The 22155-nt window shown below is 42.8% G+C and overlaps 2 protein-coding genes across 2 annotated transcripts; both read right to left on the bottom strand.

Annotated features, from left to right (window-relative positions):
- Positions 1–2126: 2126 nt before the first annotated feature.
- On the bottom strand, positions 2127–6548 carry LOC9272354 (putative leucine-rich repeat receptor-like protein kinase At2g19210). The gene is made up of 13 exons (XM_015782937.3): positions 6408–6548; positions 5746–6298; positions 5082–5578; positions 4846–4984; positions 4532–4603; positions 4380–4451; positions 4204–4284; positions 3933–4096; positions 3572–3840; positions 3357–3483; positions 3168–3236; positions 2878–3070; positions 2127–2782 (listed from the first exon to the last, which is right to left on the bottom strand). The coding sequence occupies exons 1-13, from the start codon at positions 6520–6522 to the stop codon at positions 2281–2283; spliced, it is 2853 nt and encodes a 950-aa protein (XP_015638423.1). The 5' UTR covers positions 6523–6548; the 3' UTR covers positions 2127–2280.
- A 3555-nt stretch (positions 6549–10103) lies between these two features.
- On the bottom strand, positions 10104–18373 carry LOC4339374 (putative leucine-rich repeat receptor-like protein kinase At2g19210). Its single transcript, XM_066310942.1, has 13 exons — positions 18233–18373; positions 16340–16959; positions 13255–13754; positions 13015–13147; positions 12856–12927; positions 12693–12764; positions 12514–12594; positions 12244–12407; positions 11889–12154; positions 11673–11799; positions 11247–11315; positions 10957–11149; positions 10104–10861 (listed from the first exon to the last, which is right to left on the bottom strand). Exons 1-13 carry the CDS (start codon positions 18371–18373, stop codon positions 10360–10362), a joined length of 2940 nt encoding a protein of 979 aa, XP_066167039.1. The 3' UTR covers positions 10104–10359.
- Positions 18374–22155: the final 3782 nt, after the last annotated feature.

The following is a 22155-nucleotide window of genomic DNA, read 5'->3' as shown; positions in this document are numbered from 1 at the left end:
TAGCCATGCTTAATTACCACTAGCTCAGTTGATGGGATAATTGCAGTATTAGACATTCTAGTATCTTGATGAGCTGCGTGCTCGAGACATCTGGCCATGCTTCATGGTCGTAATTATCCAACTAAAATGCAACTGAATGGTGGGCTGTGGGTGCATGGTTTTGCTAGTCGCACCCATGGCAATTAAGGACCGGTTCGCGGGATGCCCTGGAAGAACTTATCGTACTTACCACAAGCCAGCGTGGGCAACGGCTGGGCTTGTAGTGTAGCTTTCCTCTAGCCGACGCATCCAGGCAAGGGTGGGCGTGATGGAGTTTGGATGGGCCCTGCGACGGCCTATGCGGCTTCCGGATTCACCTAGGCACGAGAGGGGACTGCCCGCTGCCTTGCGAGGAGTGGGGGTGAAACCTGAGGTGTGGTGTGCTTGGTTAGAGGGGGTTATGCGAAGGGTCCTGTCACGGCCTCTTTCCGGTATGTCGTGGTGGCATGTCGGCGCACGGAAACGTGTCGTGGGGCTGTGTCTTGTGGGTACAGTTGTACACCTCTGATCAGAGTAAAACTATTCGAATAGCCGTGCCCGCGGTTATGGGCGGTCGACCAGATTCACCGTGATTAGTCCCACCTTAATAAATCGACCCAATGCACTGTAGTTCAGGTGGGTTGGTTGGGCCTGTTCAACGTGGTGTAGCGTTGATCAGTGGAGATTCAATATTACTTTAATTACTCAACTGTTTTACTGTTTCGCTCAATAAAATGTTTTACAACCGCCTTTATGCAAATAGCCACAAACCGTCCTTGTGTTCCCCTTGCACGTCTGCATCGTTGGTGTGGCTTGCTGAGTACGGTGGTTGTACTCAGCCTTGCTATTATTCCCCCTTTTCAGAAGTGTAGTGCTTCTGAGCTGAAGATGGAGTTAGAGGACCAAGGCTCAGACCCCAGTTGAGTTTTGCCTGTGGAGTGGAGCTGAAGCCCCGCTAGGATCGCCTTTTTCCGCTGCTGCTGCTTTTGTTTCGGTGTGAGGACTAAGTGCCTCTTCTGTAAGTATTTTACGCGTTATTTACGTTTGGAACTGTTTATTACTTGTCGTTTTGTGTACCCTGGCTGGTCCTGGACAGGGATTTAATACACAAAATAGTCTGGAAATTTGGGCTAAATTTCTGGGCGTGACATCGCACCACCATACGCCTCTTTGTCAGCCACCCCCTCCCCCCCCCCCGGGCCACCTTCAACACTTCACCTCTGCACAACGACATCTCACGACCTAGCATAGCTCGACCATCACACTAGTCAGAACTCAAAAGGGCTAGATCCCCCTCCGACCCCTCTCGCACATGGGACCACTACTCCACTCGTCATGGAGTTCCCCACGACTGGATCTGGAAGCATACCAACCCTAGTAAGGGATGGGCTCCTTAAAGAAGTCAAAGGCTGGCTAGAAAGTTCTTGTTCAATAATTGAGCATTCATCCTTTTATAACTCTATTGAAGGAAAATATTAGCATTTTCACTTCAAGTACATGCACATAGAGTTCTGTCAAATGGATCTTACTTTTGTGTTCTCCCTTAGGCCTTATTCGGTTAATCCCACCAACAAGGGGATTGAGGGGGGGCACACCTCAATACATGTGGAATTATTCCTCATCAATCTCTTTTAATCCATATCTCATGGGGATTACCGAACAAGGTCTTAGGAAGGTATACAATGTGTGACTCCATCCACCTGAAATCCACCCAAAGGAATTTTTTTTAATAACAGCTAAATGTACCGCAAATAGACAGGTGGTAGACTACCAATAGAAGATGAGTAAAGTCACTAGATTATAGTCCATCTTGGCGAATAAAGTTAGCTTCAGTTCCATCGAAACTAAACCCTTCAGGAAAAAAAATGCATGCAAATTGTGGTATGCTAGCCTACTAAGCTATGCAGATTCCATAAATTTTGGCATCCCAACACTAGGCTTATGAGTTTATTTCCAACATCAAAGCAAAGAGCATTTAGAAAAAATAGAAAATGTGGATTCTGGTTACTACAAAACATCATGAATGAACAGATAAATTGGTGTTTCTCTTCCTAAAGAATAGTACAGGACAATAATGCCACTCAAAGAAGAGACAAGTATATGAATTCTGAGTTCATAACCGAAAGGGTTTATACTGAGGATCTTGAGTTTTTGAAATTAATTTGTACATTTGCATTTACTTTGGTAAAACAACATTGTTAAAACTTCCATGAAGATCTTTCCCAGAAAATGACAGCATTCAGATCAGATGGGCAAAATGATTTATCGTGCAGCTGGACCGGTGGCCGTTGATGGCATCCTTCCAAAATTACGCTCCGTCTCAAATGCAGCGCTGTTCTGACTTACATCAATAGAGTGGTCAGTGGCATACATGTCATAACTTGAGTTAGAGTTGCTGTTATTGTCGGTATAGAAATTGTTGTTCGCATTGCTGATGGCACAACGCCCCTCCTCGAGCTCGAGGCACTCTTGCAGTTGTGCCACCACATCGGTCATAGTGGGCCGTTGTGCCGATACTTGTGTGGTACACTTGAGTGCGATGTCCGTAGCCTTCCATACACCATTTACATCATGGTCACCATGCATACGTGCATCCACCACTCCCTCAATATTACCCTGTGCTAGGCGCTGTTGCGCCCAATGAATGATACTTATGGGCTCTGGATCACGTAGGACAGCCGGCTTCCCTGTGACCAGCTCCAATAGGACAACACCAAAGCTATAGACGTCACTCTTGGTCGTTGGTTGCATTGTTGCCTGGTACCTGCACATTCAATTAGTTCCACAAGCCTTAAACTTTGTGTTTCTCACATAAAACACTAAATAACAACATCAAGAAATACATATGGATTAACATACTCTGGATCCACGTATCCAGGTGTGCCAACAAGCGTGTTCGTAGATACATGTGTGCCATTCTCAAGATTGAACGTCTTGGATAAGCCAAAATCAGCAATCTTAGCCTCTAGCTTCGCATTCAATAGAATGTTGGTAGCCTTCACATCTCTGTGAATAAGAGGCGGATTGCACCACTTGTGTAGGTACTCTAGCCCTGACCATTAACCAGGAAATTTAATTACTGATCAACCTTCTAGAGAAAATGTAAAATCAAACCTCACGAAACAGTATTACAATTTTAAAGTAGTTACCTTGAGCGGATTCCAGCGCGATTCGAAGCCTCTCTCTCCAGGTTAAGTATCTCCCGTTGTTTCTTTTACCTGCAAATAGGAAGAGAACACAGAAGGGGGAGATATCATGAGGACTATCAAATGAGCCACTAGATGAAGTTTTACAATGTACCCTGCGAATTGATCGGGAACAACAACTTAAGTACATACCTGAAATATGTTCTCGAAGGGTTCCTTCTGACATGTACTCATAGACAAGTGCCATGTATTTCCCATCCTTGCAATAACCGATCATAGATACAAGGCTCTTGTGGTGAATCCGAGTTAAAATCTGAGCCTAGACAAGCAAAACTTGACTAATTAATCATACTTTTCTTAGTAGAATCTTTATGTAGCAAGATCAAATTCAACCGAAGAAATTCTACCTCTGCGAGAAATTCCTTATCCCCTTGGTTGGAAGATTCAGACCTTAATTTGACTGCCACTTGAGTGCCATCTTCCAAGAAGCCATCGTAGACCTTCCCAAACCCTCCTTCGCCGAGCACTCGCTGAAAGTTGTTTGTTATCTTCTCTAAATCATTGTAAGTAAACCGTCGGTTCTCAAGCTGCATTGATGAGCCATGCCCATGGCTGCCATTTGTCGGCACATAGCTCGCTGTCTCATTCTGCGGCTTTACGGAAGTGTTCATTGATCCTTCATAAGCGAAGAATGGAACTACTAGCATCAGAAATGTTCAAGGACAGAGAAATAGAGTTGATAATTGCTATGTTTGTAACAAGCCTCACCTTGCTTCTTTTTTCGTCCCAGAAGGCAAAAGAGCAGTATTGTGACTGATACTATCACCAAAACCAGAACTACAGGAACAGCTACATAGATGGCAAGCTTGCTCTTGTGTTTTGCTGGCTGACATGAATTGTCGTTGGTGCAGAGGTTTGGGTTATTTCCGTATCTGTTGATGGAATGAAGATGTTTAGCCAAATCAGTCTATTTTGTCAAATTGACTGAATTTGGACATTCAAAGATTACTAAGAGAAGAGTGGGGGTGTACTTAATTACTTTATATTTAGGGTACCATCTTGAATTCTTTTGAGAAGTCCAGATGGAATTGAACCATTGAGTTGATTTCCTGTCAAATCTCTAAAGAAGCCATATGCCCATAAATTATATACATATGTCAGTTACAAATGATGCTAGGCAATAAAGTAAAATTTGACAGGAGTTGCCAAACTTACAATACTGCCAACGAAGGCAACTGTGAAAGTGCATCTGGAATCGAACCTGTCAAATTGTTGTTTGACAGATCCCTGCAAGATATGAAGCAAGTCTTTTAACGCAAAATTCCACAAACGGTCAACAAATTAACATTCTGAACCTCATAACATACAAGTTTTGAAGAGCCTTGAGATTCGCAAAAGCGGACGATATCTCACCACTTAAACCACCGGATGACAGATTTCTGCAAAAGGAATATGATCAGATGACCGCGAGTTCCATACTTCCATAATTCCATTATGCAAGTCCAATATTCAGTACTCCCTCCGTCCTAAAAAAAAACCCACTTAAACACGGATGTGACACAACATAGTACAACGAATCTGGACATGCTCATGTCCAGATTCGTTGTACTATGTAGTGTCATATCCGTGTCTAGTTGGTTTTTTTTGGACGGAGGGAGTACATGTGGACTGAATTACTTACATGTCTGTGATTCTTGCAGGTTTGGAGCTGTCATAGCTGCATGTCAACTTATCCCACGCAAGCGTCTTTGGAACGCACGGATCACCCATCCAGTTCTTCTTCACCTGATACTTTTCCTTGATCACCATCATGGCGGAAGCTGTCAAGTGCACCCATGTTTTCGATCAGTAACACGCACAAACCATCACACCGTACGTTTTACTCTTATGTATTCTACCGTCTGTCTATCTACATACCATCCTGACCATCTGTGCCAACGGTGGCGGTGGAGAAGACGGAGAACACCTCGATGGCGTTGATGATCGGTGGCAGCGTCGAGTTGGCGGTGGCGTTGATGGAGATGTTGTACTGCGGGTATCGTAGGAACGGGTTGCTGTTGAAGATGGCGTCGGCGTAGAGGTACGCCGGCGTGTAGCCCTGGCTAAACACCATGTTGCCGTTGAGGTTGATGTAGAACTGGCGCGTGGCGTTGCTGGAGCGGAGCTGCAGCTCGGAGAAGTGCATGACGGTGATGTACCCCGGCGCCGGGTCCTTGGGCTGCGTGTAGGGTACCCAGGCGAACTCGATGTTGCTCGAGGCGTTGAGCGGCGCAATCGCCGTCTGCATCACCTTCGTCGGCGCGTCGAATACGTCCTCGTCCGTGTGCTGCACCGGCCTCGTCGTCGATACCTCGACCCAATATGATGGCGAGACCCAAGGCATCCATATTCTGTCGTGTGGATCGTCGGGGTACCTGGCCATTAATCGGTTGTGTTCCGTTTGATCAATTCATTGTACCCTCTTGGATTGACTATTTATCATCTTTCTTTTTCAACTGTGTGTGCCCAATGGTAAAGATCAAAGATGTAAACCATTTCTATTATCTAGAAAAAAACTTGGATGAATCTTTTAATTACTCACCTGATGAACTCGGTAGTACTAATTGGGCCAAAGTTCCATCTGCCGAACAAGGACAGGCCCCGCTTGTCGTTCGCCTGCGGGTAGAGCTTCTTCTCGAGAGGCCTGAGGTCCAGCCCGGAGATGAACGGTGTCCCGGTGCCGGTGTTCACGAGGCAAACCTGCACGAAGTCGTCCGGCACGACGACGATGGCCTCCAGGAGCGTCGCGCCGGAGGGGTCCGAGATGTTGACCATCATCCAGAAGTTGACGCCGATGTAGACGTCGAAGATTGGCAGCTTGCTGAGGCCGTCGTAGTTGCCGTACATGAAGGTGGCGCGGATGAGGTACTTGAGGCCGGCCACGAGCGACCGGAGCGTGTAGCAGTTGCGCGCGCCGTCGGGGAAGCTGCGCACGTTGTGGTAGCGCGCCGAGAGCGCCGGCGTGATGTACTCCGCCGAGATGTTGTGGAACGAGCCGCCGTCGGTGAAGCCGTCGTCCGCCGCGTAGGATATCTTGGTCTTGTCGTCCACGTAGCTCGTCTTCCCCGGGAGGCCGCAGTCTACGCTAATGAAACCTGGAGTTCACTTTACATTTAATTAGCAACTGCGAAAGTATGATAGCTTGTGCATATTGATTTCACTGTGAAGCGCTACTTAATGCCCGATGAAAATTTGTGTTTGTACCTTTGCTATCAGGCTGGGCACGAGCTTGGAGCACGCCGGCGGTGGCGGCGGCGACGAGGCATAGTAGAATTAACCACGACCATGCCGCCATTGTTCCCGGCGTTGAACGCCCCATTGCACATGCAGGCGGTGAGCTACTAGAACTGTAATCTCTATGTGACCGTGCTCTAGCTATTTATAGCTAGCCTTTTTTTTTTCGGGCTATGTTCGTTGGTGGGTATTGGGAACCCATCTCCCACGTACTAAAAACGAAACGGTCTAACGTAGGATTAATTAAGTATTGTTTTTTTAAAAAAAATGGATCAATATGATTTTTTAAATAACTTTCGTACATAATTTTTTTTTTGAAAAAACATACCGTTTAGCAGTTTGAAAAGCGTATGTGTGTGCAGAAAATGAGATGGAGGGAGTTGGGAACCTAATTGAAACGAACGCAACCTTAGGCTGTGTTTGAGGGAGAGGTGATTGAGAAGATTGGGAAGATACGTAAAGCGATGTGAGCCATTAACGCATGATTAATTGAGTATTAACTATTTTAAATTTCAAAAATAGACTAATATAATTTTTTAAAGCAACTTTCATATAGAATTTTTTTGCAAAACATATACCGTTTAGTAGTTTGGGAAGCGTGCGCGCGGAAAACGAGTTACAATCTCTCCAATCTCATTTGAAATAACGCAGCCTTATTCCAGTGAATAACCAAGTAATCAAGCTAATAATCTTATTACTATCACTTACTCCAGCTAGTACTACTATTATAGCCTAATGATCATCACAAAGACTCCATCGTGATTAGTTTAACCACGTCAGCACATCTGTCTAGTAACATAGCTTGCCAAGCGCCGTCTTCACACATATATGTGGACTGTCACTGACGAGTGGGCCTTTTCTGACATTTTACTGGCCACCTCTTTGTAGGACCGGCATGTCAATGACCCTGCAAGTCAGCAAGGCTGCAAGCCCGGGAAGAGAGCAAAGACGAGCAGATCACATGGGCACGTAGTTGACTTGGATGGCAGCTGGTCAACTGCTTGGCTGGGGCACGACTCGAGGCCCGAGATCGGTGGCCACTGGCCACGGCCCATAGGCGCTTGACTTGTTCTCTGAACTGGGTACCCCTGATGGGCTATGGATCGCCGTGGAGATAGGGTAGCGATCAGATTCGCTCTCCACCTCCCCCCTCCCTCCCTCAACCTGGTTTTCTTTTTTGGCACCGCGTTACTTTCCTATTTTAGTAAATTTATACACCTAAAGTTTACACATCTAACGTTTAGAGACCAAAAGTTTATAAGTCAAAAGTTTATATATCCGATTCAAATTTGAATTTGAATTCAAATATTTTTTTATATATAGTATTTCTATACATCTAAAGTTTATACACCTAAAGTTTATATAGATCTAAAGTTTATAGACCTAAAGTTTATAAGTCAAAAGTTTATATACCCATTTTAAATTTGAATTTGAATTCAAATATCCGATTCAAATTTGAATTTGAATTGAAATATTTTTCATATATAGTATTTCTATGCATCTAAAGTTTATACACCTAAAAGTTTATAGATCTAAAGTTTATATACCCGATTCAAATTTGAATTTGAATTATATCTTATTCAAATTTGAATTTGAATTCAAATATTTTCTATATATAGTATTTCTATACATCTAAAATTTATAGACCCAAAGTTTATAAGTCAAAAGTTTACATACCCGATTCAAATTTGAATTTGAATTCAAATTTTTTATATATAATATTTCTATACATAAATTTTTCTAACTTTTCGCTGGGCGGGTGGGGGAGCGATCACCCGCCCATTAGCCTTTCCGCTCTGAACTGGAAAACATGCAGATAGAATCATTTGCCATGAAAGATTTAGTTCCTCTTGCTTGTCTGCCTTTTAAAACTTATTTACGTTGTACCTATAATAACATGATAGTCTTATGTACATTCTCATGAGGTTAGAGGTCAGGTTTAATATAATCATTATCTAAAAGAAAGAAAGATTATTATGCAATTGCGAGAATGCGAGGTAGGTAGAAGAGTTTGTTCTCCACTGATTCAACAAAAGCAGTACTACGAAATTGAAAGTCCCCTAGCTAGCAAGATTTCGGTGCAGAAAAGTATAAACTAGTACTCTCTTCGTAGACATACATATAGTTTTATTTAGCAATTTTACAGTTCTTGAGAAGTTTTATATCATGAGATAAAAAAATTAGTGTAAAGTTTGGTACCTCTTGATACCTACCTAGGTACCAAATTTATAATTGAAAAAGTGGTAACTCATGGTACTTTCTAAAGAACTATAAAATTACTCTATTTTTTAAAAAAATGAAAAGAAGTGTTAGAGTACTAAGAAGGAATTTAGCATCCATCATTGATAGAGAATATGTAGTCTAGTACTTGCAGTTATCTGAGTAGCACCCCAAGATCCTGAGTTCAAATCTTCGTAGGAGCGAATTCCGTTCCCAATTTAAAAAAGCTGCATACATCGGTTGGATGTAGATGCCAGCTAAAAAATACTCTTTACAAAACTAGCATGGTGGCCCACGCAGATTGTGCGACTAGTATCATTATATTTTCTCTCATGTAATAACATATATATTTTCTCAATGTATTATTAAAATATATTAAAAGGACAACATAATTTTAAATTCTGTACTAGCTTTACGAAACTACTAATGCGTGTAATATTTATATTGTATTTTATATACGTGTTAGTTATTAATTATTTTTAATATCAAATTTTAGATATCTGTAAATTATATTCCTATATGGACTCTAGACTCGTCTTTCAATTTTTTTTTAATTCCAAATTTTTGTTATCCGTAAATTGTATTTTTATATAGACTATAGGCTCTTCTTCTAATATTATTTATTTTTAATTCTGATTTTTTATTTTTTTTCTAATTGTATTTCTATGTGTACTCTAAACTCATCTTTCATATTCTTTAATTTTTAATTTCGAATCTCAGTTACTTCTAAATTGTATTCCTATATTGACTTTAGATTCTTCTTCCCATATTTTTTTAATTTTGAATTTTAGTTATTTGTAAATTGTATTTTTATACAGTCTCTAAACTCTACTTTTAATTTTATTATGTTTATTCTGAATTTTAGTTAGTTTTAAATTCCTATACGGACTCTGTGCTCTACTTCTAATATTCCTTATTTTTAATTCCGAATTTTTATTATTTCTTAGTTATATTTCTATATCGACTCTATACTCTACTTCTAATATTCCTTATTTTTAATTCTGAATTTCTATTATTTTTTTAATTGTATTTCTGTATGGACTCTATACTCTTCTTCTAATATTCTTTATTTTTTAATTCCGAATTTCAGTTATTTATAAATTGTATTTCTATATGGACTCTAGTCTCCTCTTCCAATATTCCTTTTTGTTAATTCCGAATTTCAACTATTTCTAAATTATATTTCTATATGGACTCTGTTTTTTCTTTTCTCCGATTAATATGAGAATTTCTAGGCTGTGAGAGTGAACGTGGAGGCTCTTTTTTCTATTCCTTTAATAAGTTAATAGATAAAAAAAATATTGATAGAGAAGAAAATGGTGAGAAAACCTAGTTACCTTCAGTTGCATCAAAGCTAAACCGAAAAAAGGCATGCACACAAATTGTGGTAAGCTATGCAGATTCCAAAAGTTTTGGATCCCAGCTCTAAGCAAAGCAGCATTTAGAAATATGGATTCTGGTTACCATAAAAACATGAATGAACAGGTACATTGGTGTTTCTCTTCCTGAAGAATAGTAGGCGACAATAATTCCACTCAAAGAGGAGACAAGTACATGAATTCTGAGTTCCAAACCAAAATCTTGAGTTTTTGAAATTAATTTGTACATTTGTATTTTAATTTGGTAAAACAACATTGTTTAAACCTTCCATAGAGATATCTCCCTGGAAATGGCAGCATTCAGATCAGATGGGCAAAAGAATTTATCGTGTGGCGGGACCGGGGGCTGTTGATGGCATCCTTCCAAAATTTTTCTCCATCTCAAATGCAACACTGTTCTGACTCACATCGATAGAGTGGTCAGCGGCGTATGTGTCATAACTTGAGTTAGGTTTGCTGTTATTGCTGGTGTAGAAGTTGTTGTTTGCATCATTGACGGCACAATGCTCCTCCTCAAGCTCAAGGCACTCTTGTAACTGCGCAACCACGTCAGTCATAGTGGGCCGTCGCGCTGATACCTGCGCGGTACACTTGAATGCGATGTCCGCAACCTTCCATACACCAATTACATCATGGTCGCCACACATACATGCATCCACCACTTCTTCGATATTACCCTGTGCTAGGCGTTGTTGCGCCCAATGGATAATGCTTATGGGCTCTGGATCACGTAGGACAGCCGACTTTCCTGTTACCAGTTCTAGCAGGACGACACCAAAGCTATAGACATCACTCTTGGTCGATGGTTGCATTGTTGCTTGGTACCTGCACATTCAATCAGTACCACAAACCTTAAACTTTGTGTTCCTCATAGAAAATACTAAAGAACAACATCAAGAAATACATATAAATTAGCATACTCTGGATCCACGTATCCGGGAGTACCAACAAGCGTGTTCGTAGATACATGGGTGCCATTCTCAAGATTGAATGACTTGGACAAGCCAAAATCAGCAATCTTAGCCTCTAGCCTCGCATTCAATAGAATGTTGGTAGCCTTCACATCTCTATGAATAAGAGGCGGATTGCACCACTTGTGTAGGTACTCTAGCCCTGACCATTAACCAAAGAATTTAACTACTAGCCAACCTTTTAGAGAAAATGTAAAATCAAACCTCAAGTAGCACTACTACAAATTTAAAGTAGTTACCTTGAGCGGATTCTAACGCTATTCGAAGCCTCTCCCTCCAGGTTAAATGTCTCCCGTTGTTTCTTTTACCTACAAATAGGTAGAGAACAAAGAGGGGTGAGACCATGAGGACTATAAAATGATCCACTACATGATGTTTTACAGTGTACTCCCTCTGTTTCATATTATAAGTCGTTTGACTTTTACTTTTTGATCAAGTTTATAGAAAAATTTAGCAATCTAAAATATCAAATTAGATTCTTTAAATCTAACATTGAATATATTTTGATAATAAGTTTGTATTGTATTGAAAATACTACTATATTTTTCTATAAACTTGATCAAATTTAAAGAAGTTTGTCTAAGAAAAAAAAGTCAAACAACTTAAAATATAAAATGGAAGGAGTACTCTGCAACTTGATCGGGAACAAAAACATAAATACGTACCCGCAATGTGTTCTTGAAGGGTTCCTTCTGACATATACTCATAGACAAGTGCCATGTATTTCCCATTCTTGCAATAACCGATCATGGAGACAAGGTTCTTATGGTGAATCCGAGTTAAAATTTGAGCCTAAACAAGCAAATGTTAACTAATTACTTGGACTTTTCTTAGTAGAAATCTCTATGTAGCAAGATCAAATTCAACTGACGAAATTCTACCTCTACGAGAAATTCCTTATCACCTTGATTGGAAGATTCAGACCTCAATTTGACTGCCACTTGAGTACCTTCTTCCAAGAAGCCATCGTAGACCTTCCCAAACCCTCCTCGGCCGAGCACTCGTTGAAAGTTGTTCGTTATCTTTTCCAGATCTTTATATGTAAATCGTCGGTTCTCAAGCTGCATTGATGAACCATGCCCATCGCTGTCATTTGTCGGCACATAGTTCGCCTCATTTTGCGGCTTTATAGAAGTGTTCATTGATCCTTCATAAGCGAAGAATGGAGCAACTAGCATCAGTAATGTTCAAGAACAGAGAAATAGAGCAGATAGTTGCTATGGTTGTAACCCTCACCTTGCTTCTTTTTTTGTCCTAGAAGGCAAAAGAGTAGTATTGTGACTGATACTATCACCAGAACCAGAACTACAGGAGCGACTATGTAGATGGCAAGCTTGCTCTTGTGTTTTGCTGCCTGACATGAATTGTCGTTGGTGCAGAGGTTTGGATTATTTCCATATCTGTTGATGGAATGAAGACGCCTAGTCAAATCAATCTATTTTCTCAAAATGGTTGAGTTTAGACATTCAAAGATTGCTGTGAGAAGAACGTGGTGTACTTAATTACTTTATATTTAGGGTACCATCTTGAATTCTTTTGAGAAGTCCAGATGGAATTGAACCATTGAGTTGATTTCCTGTCAGATCTCTAAAGAAGCCATATGCCCATAAGGTATATGTAGATGTTTGTTAATACAAATGATGCTAGGCAATAAAGTAAAATTTGACAGAAGTTGCGAAACTTACAATACTGTCAATGAAGGTAACTGTGAAAGTGCATCCGGAATCGAACCTGTCAAATTGTTGTTTGACAAATCCCTAGAAGATATGAAGCAAGACTTTGCAAATTTTAATGCAAAATTCTTACAAACAAGGTTAACAAATTAACATTATTCAACTCAGAACGTACAAGTATTGAAGAGCCTTGAGATCCCCAAAAGAAGATGATATCTCACCACTCAAACCACTGGAGGACAGGTTTCTGCAAAGAGAATGTGATCAGATGACCCTGTTTCATACTTCCGTTATGCAACTCCAATATTCAGTACGTGTGGACTCAATTACTTACATTTTTATTACGTGTTTGGAGTTTTCATAGCTGCATGTCAAACTTTCCCATGTAAATTCTGTCGGAATGCACGGATCACCCATCCAATTCTTCTTCACCTGATACTTTTCCTTGATCACCATCATGGCAGAAGCTGTCAAGTGCAAAGATGATTTCGATCAGTAACACGCGCCAAAACAATTAGGCCATTTCACTTGTGTGTGTGTGTGTGTGTGTGTTCTCTATCGTCTATGTACATACCGTCCTGACCATATGTGCCAATGGTGGTGGTGGAGAAAACGGAGTACACCTCCATGGCGTTGATGAACGGTCGCATCGTCGAGTTATAGGTGGCGTTGATGGAGATATTGTACTGCGGGTATCGTAGGAAGGGGTTGGTGTTGTAGATGGCGTGGGCGTAGAGATACACTGGCTTGTAGCCCTTGCTGTACATCATGTTGCCGTTGAGGTTGATGTAGAATTCTCGCACATCACGGCTGGGGGGGCTGAGCTCCAGCTCGGAGAAGTGCATGATGGCGATGTACCCCGGCGACGGGTCCTTGGGCTGTGTGTAGGCTACCCATGCGAGCTCGATGTTGTCTGTGGCAAACATTGGGACAATAGCCGTCTGCATCACCGCCGTTGGCACCTCGAACAGGTCGTCGTATGTCTGCTGCACCGGCCTCGTCGTTGATATCTCGGTCCAATTTGATGGCGAGTCCCAAGGTGTCCATACTCTGTCGCGTGGATCGTCGGGGTACCTGGACATGAATCTCTTGAAAATATAGCACCTTGAATTGACTATTCATCGATTATTTTCACCAGTGTATACCGGCCAACAGGCAAAAGCTGAAAATGTAAACCATTTTCTGTCATCCGAAACTCAAACTGAGGTCATTTATACTATACCATACTACCGTATATTAGGGTGGTCATACTAATTACTACCTCCGTCCTAGTAATCGCTTTGACTTTTTTTCTTTTAACGTTTGACCATTCGTCTTATTTAAAAAATTAGTGCAAATATAAAAACGGAGAAGTCATACTTAAAAAGTACTTTTGATAATAAAGCAAATCATAAAAAAAATTCCATAATTTTTTAATAAAACGAAAGATCAAAAGTTATAAATAAAAACTCAAAGCGACAAGTATTCTGGGACAGAGGTAGTATCCAATGATTCCATTCTATTCTATTAAAATTGACACTTGTTTTATCGGTATTATAGTACACCATCGGTATAAATATTATATGGATATTATGGGGAAAATATGCATATTTATAATTTGTTGCGCGCGCGTGTGTTTGGAGGGACGACAACCTCCACCACCACTATCGTTGCTATTTGATAATTTAACATTTATTAAAATGGGCTTCCATTATTTGACATCTTGACCTAATTTCATTTACTCAGATAGTCTTACATGTCATCCTCACAAGTATCAATTAGAGCAATTGGACAACGAAAAAAAGTATTAAATTATCAAATTTCTCACCGACGGTGCCATGCCCATGGGAGGGCTTGGCATTCGTCATGAATGTAATCGACAAGCGAACGAGGCTGGCTGCTTGATTACTCCGCTCGCCACTGGCCGATCCAGTGAATACCCCTCGCCGTCGGCCTCAACATCCAGGCACCGCTGAGGACGTAGAGAGGCGACGCGATCAGATTGAGGAGACCAGGCGCAAGAGGGCTTCCATCTCCCTCCGCCGTCACCGCCTCTCGCCTCCCCCTTATACGGCTCATGTTTAGGCGAAGCAGCCCGCGTATATCAACCCGCTATCACCCCCTCCTCATCGTCGCTTGAAGCAGGTACAGTGGCGTGGATTCTTTTTTAGTTGGATTCCTTTTCATTTCTCGGGTACTTTTTCCTCTGCTCACGACTGTCGAAAGTCCTAACGGGCGATCGATCGCTGGGCACGATCGGTCCCCCTCCCCACATCGATCACCCTCTCCTCCACGTGGTTTCTTTTTTTTACTACATTACTTTCCTATTTTAGTAAATTTATGGACCTAAAGTTTGTACACCTCAAGTTTACACATCTAAAGTTTATACACCTAAAGTTTAGAGACCCAAAGTTCATAAGTCAAAAGTTTATATATCCGATTCAAATTTGAATTTCAATTCAAATATTTTTATATATAGTATTTCTATACATCTAAAGTTCATACACCTAAAGTTTATAGATCCAAAGTTTATAAGTTAAAAATTTATATACCCGATTTAAATTTGAATTCAAATATTTTTTATATATAGTATTTCTATACATAACCTTTTCTAACTTTTATTTTTTTATTTTTTTAAAATTTATGGTGTAGTAGGAAGAGAAGAAGGGGAGGAGGAAGGGGGAGCATATAAGGGGGGATGGGGGCGATCACCCGCCCATTATCACCCTCCCACGACTGTTCTAGATGAGATTACGTATTTTGTAAAAAAAAAAAACCTCTCAAAACTATCGATTTACATTTAGGTCTGTTATCGTTTTTTCACCGTTAATATATCATCGGACGGCTGCGGATAGGTGCGAACACGTGGCATGCTTCTCCAGCCGAGAATCCGGCCGGGACTCTATCTGTGGTGCAACATGGCCCAATGAATAGACGGGTTTCGAACCCTGAAATCGATCTATAAGATACCTAAAGACACTAGCATGTCCAGCGCTTCACTCTTGTCATAGTGATGAGCAAATTCAGAACATGGAGGAATAATAACTAAAGAAAACAGGAATTAGTTGCAATTTGTGTCGTTCCATTCTTCTTCAATTCCATCTCAGGATGCATTACCGGTCCAACACCAATATACTATTCGTACTAATAGTCTTGATAAACTGATGCCTTAATTGTATTAGCGTGTAGAGAGGCTTTGATTTGTCTTGTGAAACGGGTACACCCAGGATTAAAATGCTGGGTCTGCCACTGTTGGGTTACTTGATCTGGAAAGATGTGATCGGCTGTTCTTTTGACGGCAGAAGAGAGAGAAGTAACGGAAGTAAAAACGGCATACTTTAGGTGCTACAGAATCAAAAACGTAAACTTTTGATAATCTAAAATCAATTTTCACTCGTGCGCACCAGGGAATCAAAAACGTAAACTTTCGATGATCTAAAATCAATTTTCACTCGTGCGCACCTGGGAAAAATTTTCCAGTCGGTCACCCATCCTGAAATTACTCCAGATTAACCTCAGAGTTCTTTTGAGATCGGCTTCCGAAAAAAACTATAACTTGTTGGTATGAGTATTCTATTAATTCTATTAAGCCCTGGGTCGGGATGTCACATTAAATTTCACCTAAATGGTTAAATCAACATGCACGTAAAGGACTCAAACTCGGATGGATCGTTACTCACCTGATGATTTCGGTATTACTGGTCGGCCCGAATTTCCATCTACCGAACAAGGACAGGCCTTGCGTCTCGGTTGCCTGCGGGTAGAGCTTCTTCTTGAGAGGCCTGAGGTCCAACCCGGAGATGAACGGTGTCCCGGTGCCGGTGTTCACGAGGCAAACCTGCACGAAGTCGTCCGGCACGACGACGATGGCCTCCAGGAGCGTCGAGCCGGCGGGGTCCGTGATGTTGACCATCATCCAGAAGTTGACGCCGATGTAGACGTCGAAGATTGGCAGCTTGCTGAGGCCGTCGTAGTTGCCGTACATGAAGGTGGCGCGGATGAGGTACTTGTGCCCGGCCACGAGCGACCGGAGCGTGTAGCAGTTGCGCGCGCCGTCGGGGAAGCTGCGCACGTTGTAGTAGCGCGCCGAGAGCGCCGGTGCGAAGTACTCCGCCGAGATGTTGTGGAACGAGCCGCCGTCGGTGAAGCCGTCGTCCGCCGCGTAGGAAATCTTGGTCTTGTCGTCCACGTAGCTCGTCTTCCCCGGGAGGCCACAGTCTACGCTGATGAAACCTACGGCGAGTCGGCGACAGCGACACACATTAGCTAGCGATAACTGCGAAATTATGGACAATCTATGCTAGATCTTAGTTCATTGATTGGCATGGGTTGTACTTGTAGCTTTGCTGTCAAGCTGGGCACGAGCTTGGAGTATGCCGGCGGTGGCGGCGAGGGCGAGGCACTAGAACATAATAAAGGCTGAACTCTCTTTGTGATCGTGCTCTACCTATTTATAGCCAGTCTTAATCCAGTGAGCGTAACCATGCAGGTAATCAAGTTGGAAGAAAATTGCGTAGGACTGAAGTCCTACCCTTATCTGAAGGACTTGATTCCTCTGCACGACACCTGTCCCACATGAATCTCAGAATAGCCTTTCTCCCTCATCTCTCCAGTTCCCATTTATCTATCTTCCTATCGTCGGCGAGGCGTCAAGGTCAAGCACTCAAGCCCGAGCACCAAGCGCAACGCGCTCGTGCCCTGTGGCATCAAGCTCATGAGGACAGCCGAAAATTAGAGTCAAATTTGCCTGCCGACCTGCCGCGAGAAAAATCTTTGGTTTGGAATAAGCTGGGTTATCGATTAGATCGAATCCATCTCCATGAACCGCAAAAAGTTTGCCTCAGTGAAATTGTTCAGTCAGTAGATTTTTCTTTCCTTTGCTTTTAGTCTGTATGGTGCACTGCACTGCTCTGGTGGTTGAAGTTGATTGAGCTTTCAAGGATTTCTGTTTGCCGGTGAATCTTCTAGCTTCCATGATTACAAAATTGACTATTCACAATTCTTGGTGAGTGCCTCATGTGCAAGCTTGGATGCTACTTAGTTCCTCTGACACATTGTGGATGCCACTCGATTCCGGTGACAACGGCAGCCAGCCGCGAGCTCCAAGGCTGCTGGTCGGACGTGAGCGAGAAGAGGAAATATGGGGAATTGAAGAGAAAAGAGAGTTAGCCTATTCAAAGATTTGCGCAAGAGGTGCCGGCGGCGAGGTGACCGGCAGGCGGCGGGGCGTAGGAGGCGGCGGCGAGCCGTAGAGATCCCGACGGCGAGGCGGGGCTCGCCTGCACACGGGCCGCCGGATCTGGCTCCTTTCTCGCCGGATCCGGCGCCCCCCTCCCTCCCTCCCACTAGATCTGGCCTCTCCGGCGAGGAAGGCCAGCTCCCGACGACGAGACAGGTACAGCAGAGGAGGCAGTGGCGGCGGGGTTGAGGGCGCGGTGGCACGTGGTGAAGGGGCAGGCGGCAGATGTGGCCCTCGGTGACGGCATCAGGCATGGGGAGTCCAGCCTGTGAGGCCCGCGTCTACGTCAGTGAGTGGCGCCGGAGGCAGTGAAAAGGAGAATGTGTGGAGGTACGGCGGTGCTTGAGGTGTAGGGGGAGGCTGGACGATGAGGGGTGACGGAGGGAGGCTGGCGCGGCACAGGTGGCGCCGACGGCAGCGGGAGGTCGGCGTGGCATGCGATGCGGCGGGCGGAGGCATGAGCAAGTGCATCCATGGCCGGCGGGGCACGCCCAGCGCGACGAGTGGCTGTGACCAGCGGCGGGATGTGTAGGCGTGGTGGTGACCGGCGATGGTCGTGGATTGGGCTTAGGTGCTAAAGGGATGGTGTGGTGGTCGGGCAATGGTCGTTGTACAGGATGGTTGTGTGGAGTTTTGATTGGAATCGCTGGCGAAAGCCTTGCCAGGCCATGGGCCGGCATGACGACAACGACACCATTAGGCGTCGTTCCCCTTCTTGAAGGCGTCGTTCTGGCGTTGACCTCTCCTGGCACCAAGAACCTTCCCCCGTGCAACGGTAGTCATTGGTGGACTCCTGCATTGCCTCTGAAGCTCTACAAGCCTAAGGTGTTTGACAAGGTCTTCTCTGTCTTGGTTCTGTTTCTTGCTCTACGGCAAGTGTTCATCATTCTTATTTGGTTACTGCTGGGTAGAGTCAGAGCTGCTTCGCTGTAGGGGTGCGACGAAGTTCGGCAACGATGACACACTGCAATCTCTTTATAAGATTGTTGATGCCAGCTGTATGTAGGAAGTGGTTCCTTGGTTGTTTGGGCTAATGTCCTTCATGGGTATCGTTTATGCTTGTTCTTTTGGCGTTAGGGTAGCATTGCAGTGAAGTCGAAGCTGTTGTGTCGTTTGGGCGGCAAGCTCAGTAACGAAAACATGTGTGGGCTGTTGTGTCGCCACTATGACAAGCTTGGTCGATGCCTTGTGTCGGGCTCCGTCGTTGTAATTTAGGTTATGTTAGCTGTTAGTGTGGTGTTGTAGTTGTGGTTTTCGTTCAATTTTCCCTAATTAACTGGACACTGTAAAGTTTGGTCCTGTTTACTCCTTAAATTGGGGCACCTTATTCTTAATATAAAACGTCGGCAATGGCCTGATCGTTGAAAATAAAATTGTGTAAGACATGTGTCAAGTAGAGAGACAAGTCCTTTGAACGAGGTGTAGGACTTCGGTCCTGCTCTGTAATTTTCTTCCGATCAAGGAGAGATGGATTCTAATATGTGATGTGAATGTACACTCTTTTTTTTTTCATGTAAACTAAATGGTTATAAAATAATTTTTTAAAAAAATAACAAGATAGATTATGTAATATATTACTTCACAAATTAACATACAAGTTTAAATTTGACTTCTCTAAGTAGGAAAAAAATAACTAGTCGATTTTGAAGTTGCATATTCGTAGAGTGATACATTACATATTATTAATACCTATCCTGTCAACTTTTTTTAAAAAAATTCATAACCATTTAGTTGACATGTAAAAAAGGGTGAACGTCCAACCAAGTGCTTAAAATAGTTTTCTATAATCAAGATAATTATATCACTATCACTAGCAAATAGTTACCGTCTCCATGTTTTAATATCGGGAATGCTAGGGGACGGGATACCGTCCCCCAACGGGATAGCTCCTCTCCACAACACGATTCGCGTCCCTCGCCGCTGCCGCGCCCGTCCCCCGTCGCCTCCGCGCCCGTCCGCCGCCGCCGCGCCCGTCCCCTGTCGACGCCACCGCCGCCGCCGCTCCCATCCCCCACCGCCGTCGTCGCTATTCTCCGCCGCCGCCATCGCCGCCGCGGCGTCCGTCCCCTGTCGTCGACGCCGCCGCCGCCGCCGCGCCCGTCCCCCGCTACCACCACCGTCGCCGCGCCCGTCCTCTACCGCCACCATCGCCGTCCTCGTCTACAAGGGACGGCTGCAGGGGGCGACCGCGTGTGTCGGGGTGCTCCTCCCCAACGGTATGCCCAGCTATATCTAGTAGGAATCACCTGATACCTGGTAAGTATCATCCGATACCTCGCAAGTATCACGTGAGACATGGTAGAAATCGTCTGATACCTCATGAGTATGACGTGATACGTGGTAGAAATCGTATGATAGATGACATGTATCGTATGATACCTCGTGAGTATCACGTGATATGCGGTTGAAATCATCTGATACCTGACAGGTTTCACATGATACCTCGCGAGTATCACGCGATACGTGGTAGAAAATCGCATGATACCTGATAAGTATCATATGATACTTTGCAGGTATCACCTGAAACGTGTGTAGAATCGTCTGATACCTGATAGGTATCACACCTGATACCTACTCAGGATCATCATGTTATGTAGAATCGTCTGATACCTAATAGGTATCACACCTGATACCTACTCGGGATCATCCTGTTCGAAAACGGGATTCCGTTATATAGCAGCCCCCTTTAATATATAACGTTGTTGGCTTTTAGCTTAGCGTTTAACCATTTATCTTGTTAAAAATTTACATATGTATTATTAGTTTTGTTGCGACTTAAAACCATAATCTTCACTTATTTTTATATATTTATACTAAATTTCCAATAAAAAGAATATTTTAAATGTTATGTGAAAAGTTAAACTATATTAGACTATCGATGATCACTAACGAGTAACGACTCCATTGTGATTAGTTTAGCGCCGTCAACACATCCATCCTCTGTAAGGCTGTAACACAGATTGCCACTGACGAGTGAGACTTTTCTGAACTTCCACTGGTCACTTCTTTGTAGGCCCGTCATGTCAGTGACCTTGTAACTATAGCTTGGAAGAGACAAAAAGAGATCACATGGGCAGGGAGTTGACTTTCATGGCAGCTGGTCAACTCATCTGCTGGGTGCACGACATGGAGGCCCGTAGAGTACTCTTGACTTGTTCTTGAGAACAGCATAAAAAAAGATACGTTCGTGCAGATAGAATCATTTGCCCTCTCAAATAAAAAAAGATAGGTCCGTTAGACCATGAAAGATTATTACGCACTTGCGTTACAATGTAGAAGAATCTGTTCCCCAGTGAGGCAGTGATTCAACAAAATACTTCCAAATTTACAAATTCCCCTAGTTAGCAAGATTCCGGCGCAGACTGTAGCACAAGAAGTATATAGCCTCATATTTTTTATGTATATACTTATGCTTATAAGCTATTTGGAGTTGATTTTGGGTTTTTTTTATCGTAGTTTATTTTTCAGCATTTGCTTTTACATCATTAAGAGTACGCACATAAAAATTTTATTCACAAATTATTTTTTATTGTAAATATGCCGCATTATTTGCTTTGTACTAGTAGTTTTTGGTATATACATGACTGGAGGGAGTCCATTTTAACAAGAAAGTTCTCGTTGTATTATTGATCATCATTTATCTATTTTTTTTAACTTTAGTTATTGGCAGGAAATGTTTACATTTTTCTTCAAGCGCGTGCGCTGCAGTTGCGAAATTGACACGATTCCATCTACTTGATGGATGATTTTTTTTTTTCAAATGGATCTTTCTCGCGCGATTCCTCTTAGTAGAGCATGTAACGTGCAGAGTCGTCCCTCAAAATCTAAGGACCCAACACTAAATATAAAACGATGCCTTATATTTATAAAATATACTCATAGAAAATTACATAACAGATCAGGGTTATATGCATTTTGACTTGATGCGGATAGTTTACAATGCAATGGGATGGGTTTCTACTACCACTACTTTTTACTCAATTGCACCACAGCCAATGACTCTAACCACGCCAGAAAAGTCAGTATCAATCTAATGCTTATATGTTTATAAAGGTATAGTCAGACGAGTAGGAATCATTCACGATCAACGGCAACTAGAGCTATGCCGAAGAAACTCTTTTTTTCTACTTAGCCAGATCGCCACTACATATGTGGTGAGTAAGACGATCTGGCTAATTAAGTAGAAAAAAAACCATTGCACTAATTTAGTTTTTCTTATTAAGTGAAAAATGGAATTATTATTGCTTGGAACATACG

The sequence above is a fragment of the Oryza sativa genome, chromosome 5 (assembly GCF_034140825.1).
Source record: "Oryza sativa Japonica Group chromosome 5, ASM3414082v1".
Taxonomy (NCBI): Eukaryota; Viridiplantae; Streptophyta; class Magnoliopsida; order Poales; family Poaceae; genus Oryza; species Oryza sativa.
The sequence above is the reverse complement of the archived record's forward strand: the minus strand, read 5'-3'. Positions and strand labels throughout refer to the sequence as shown.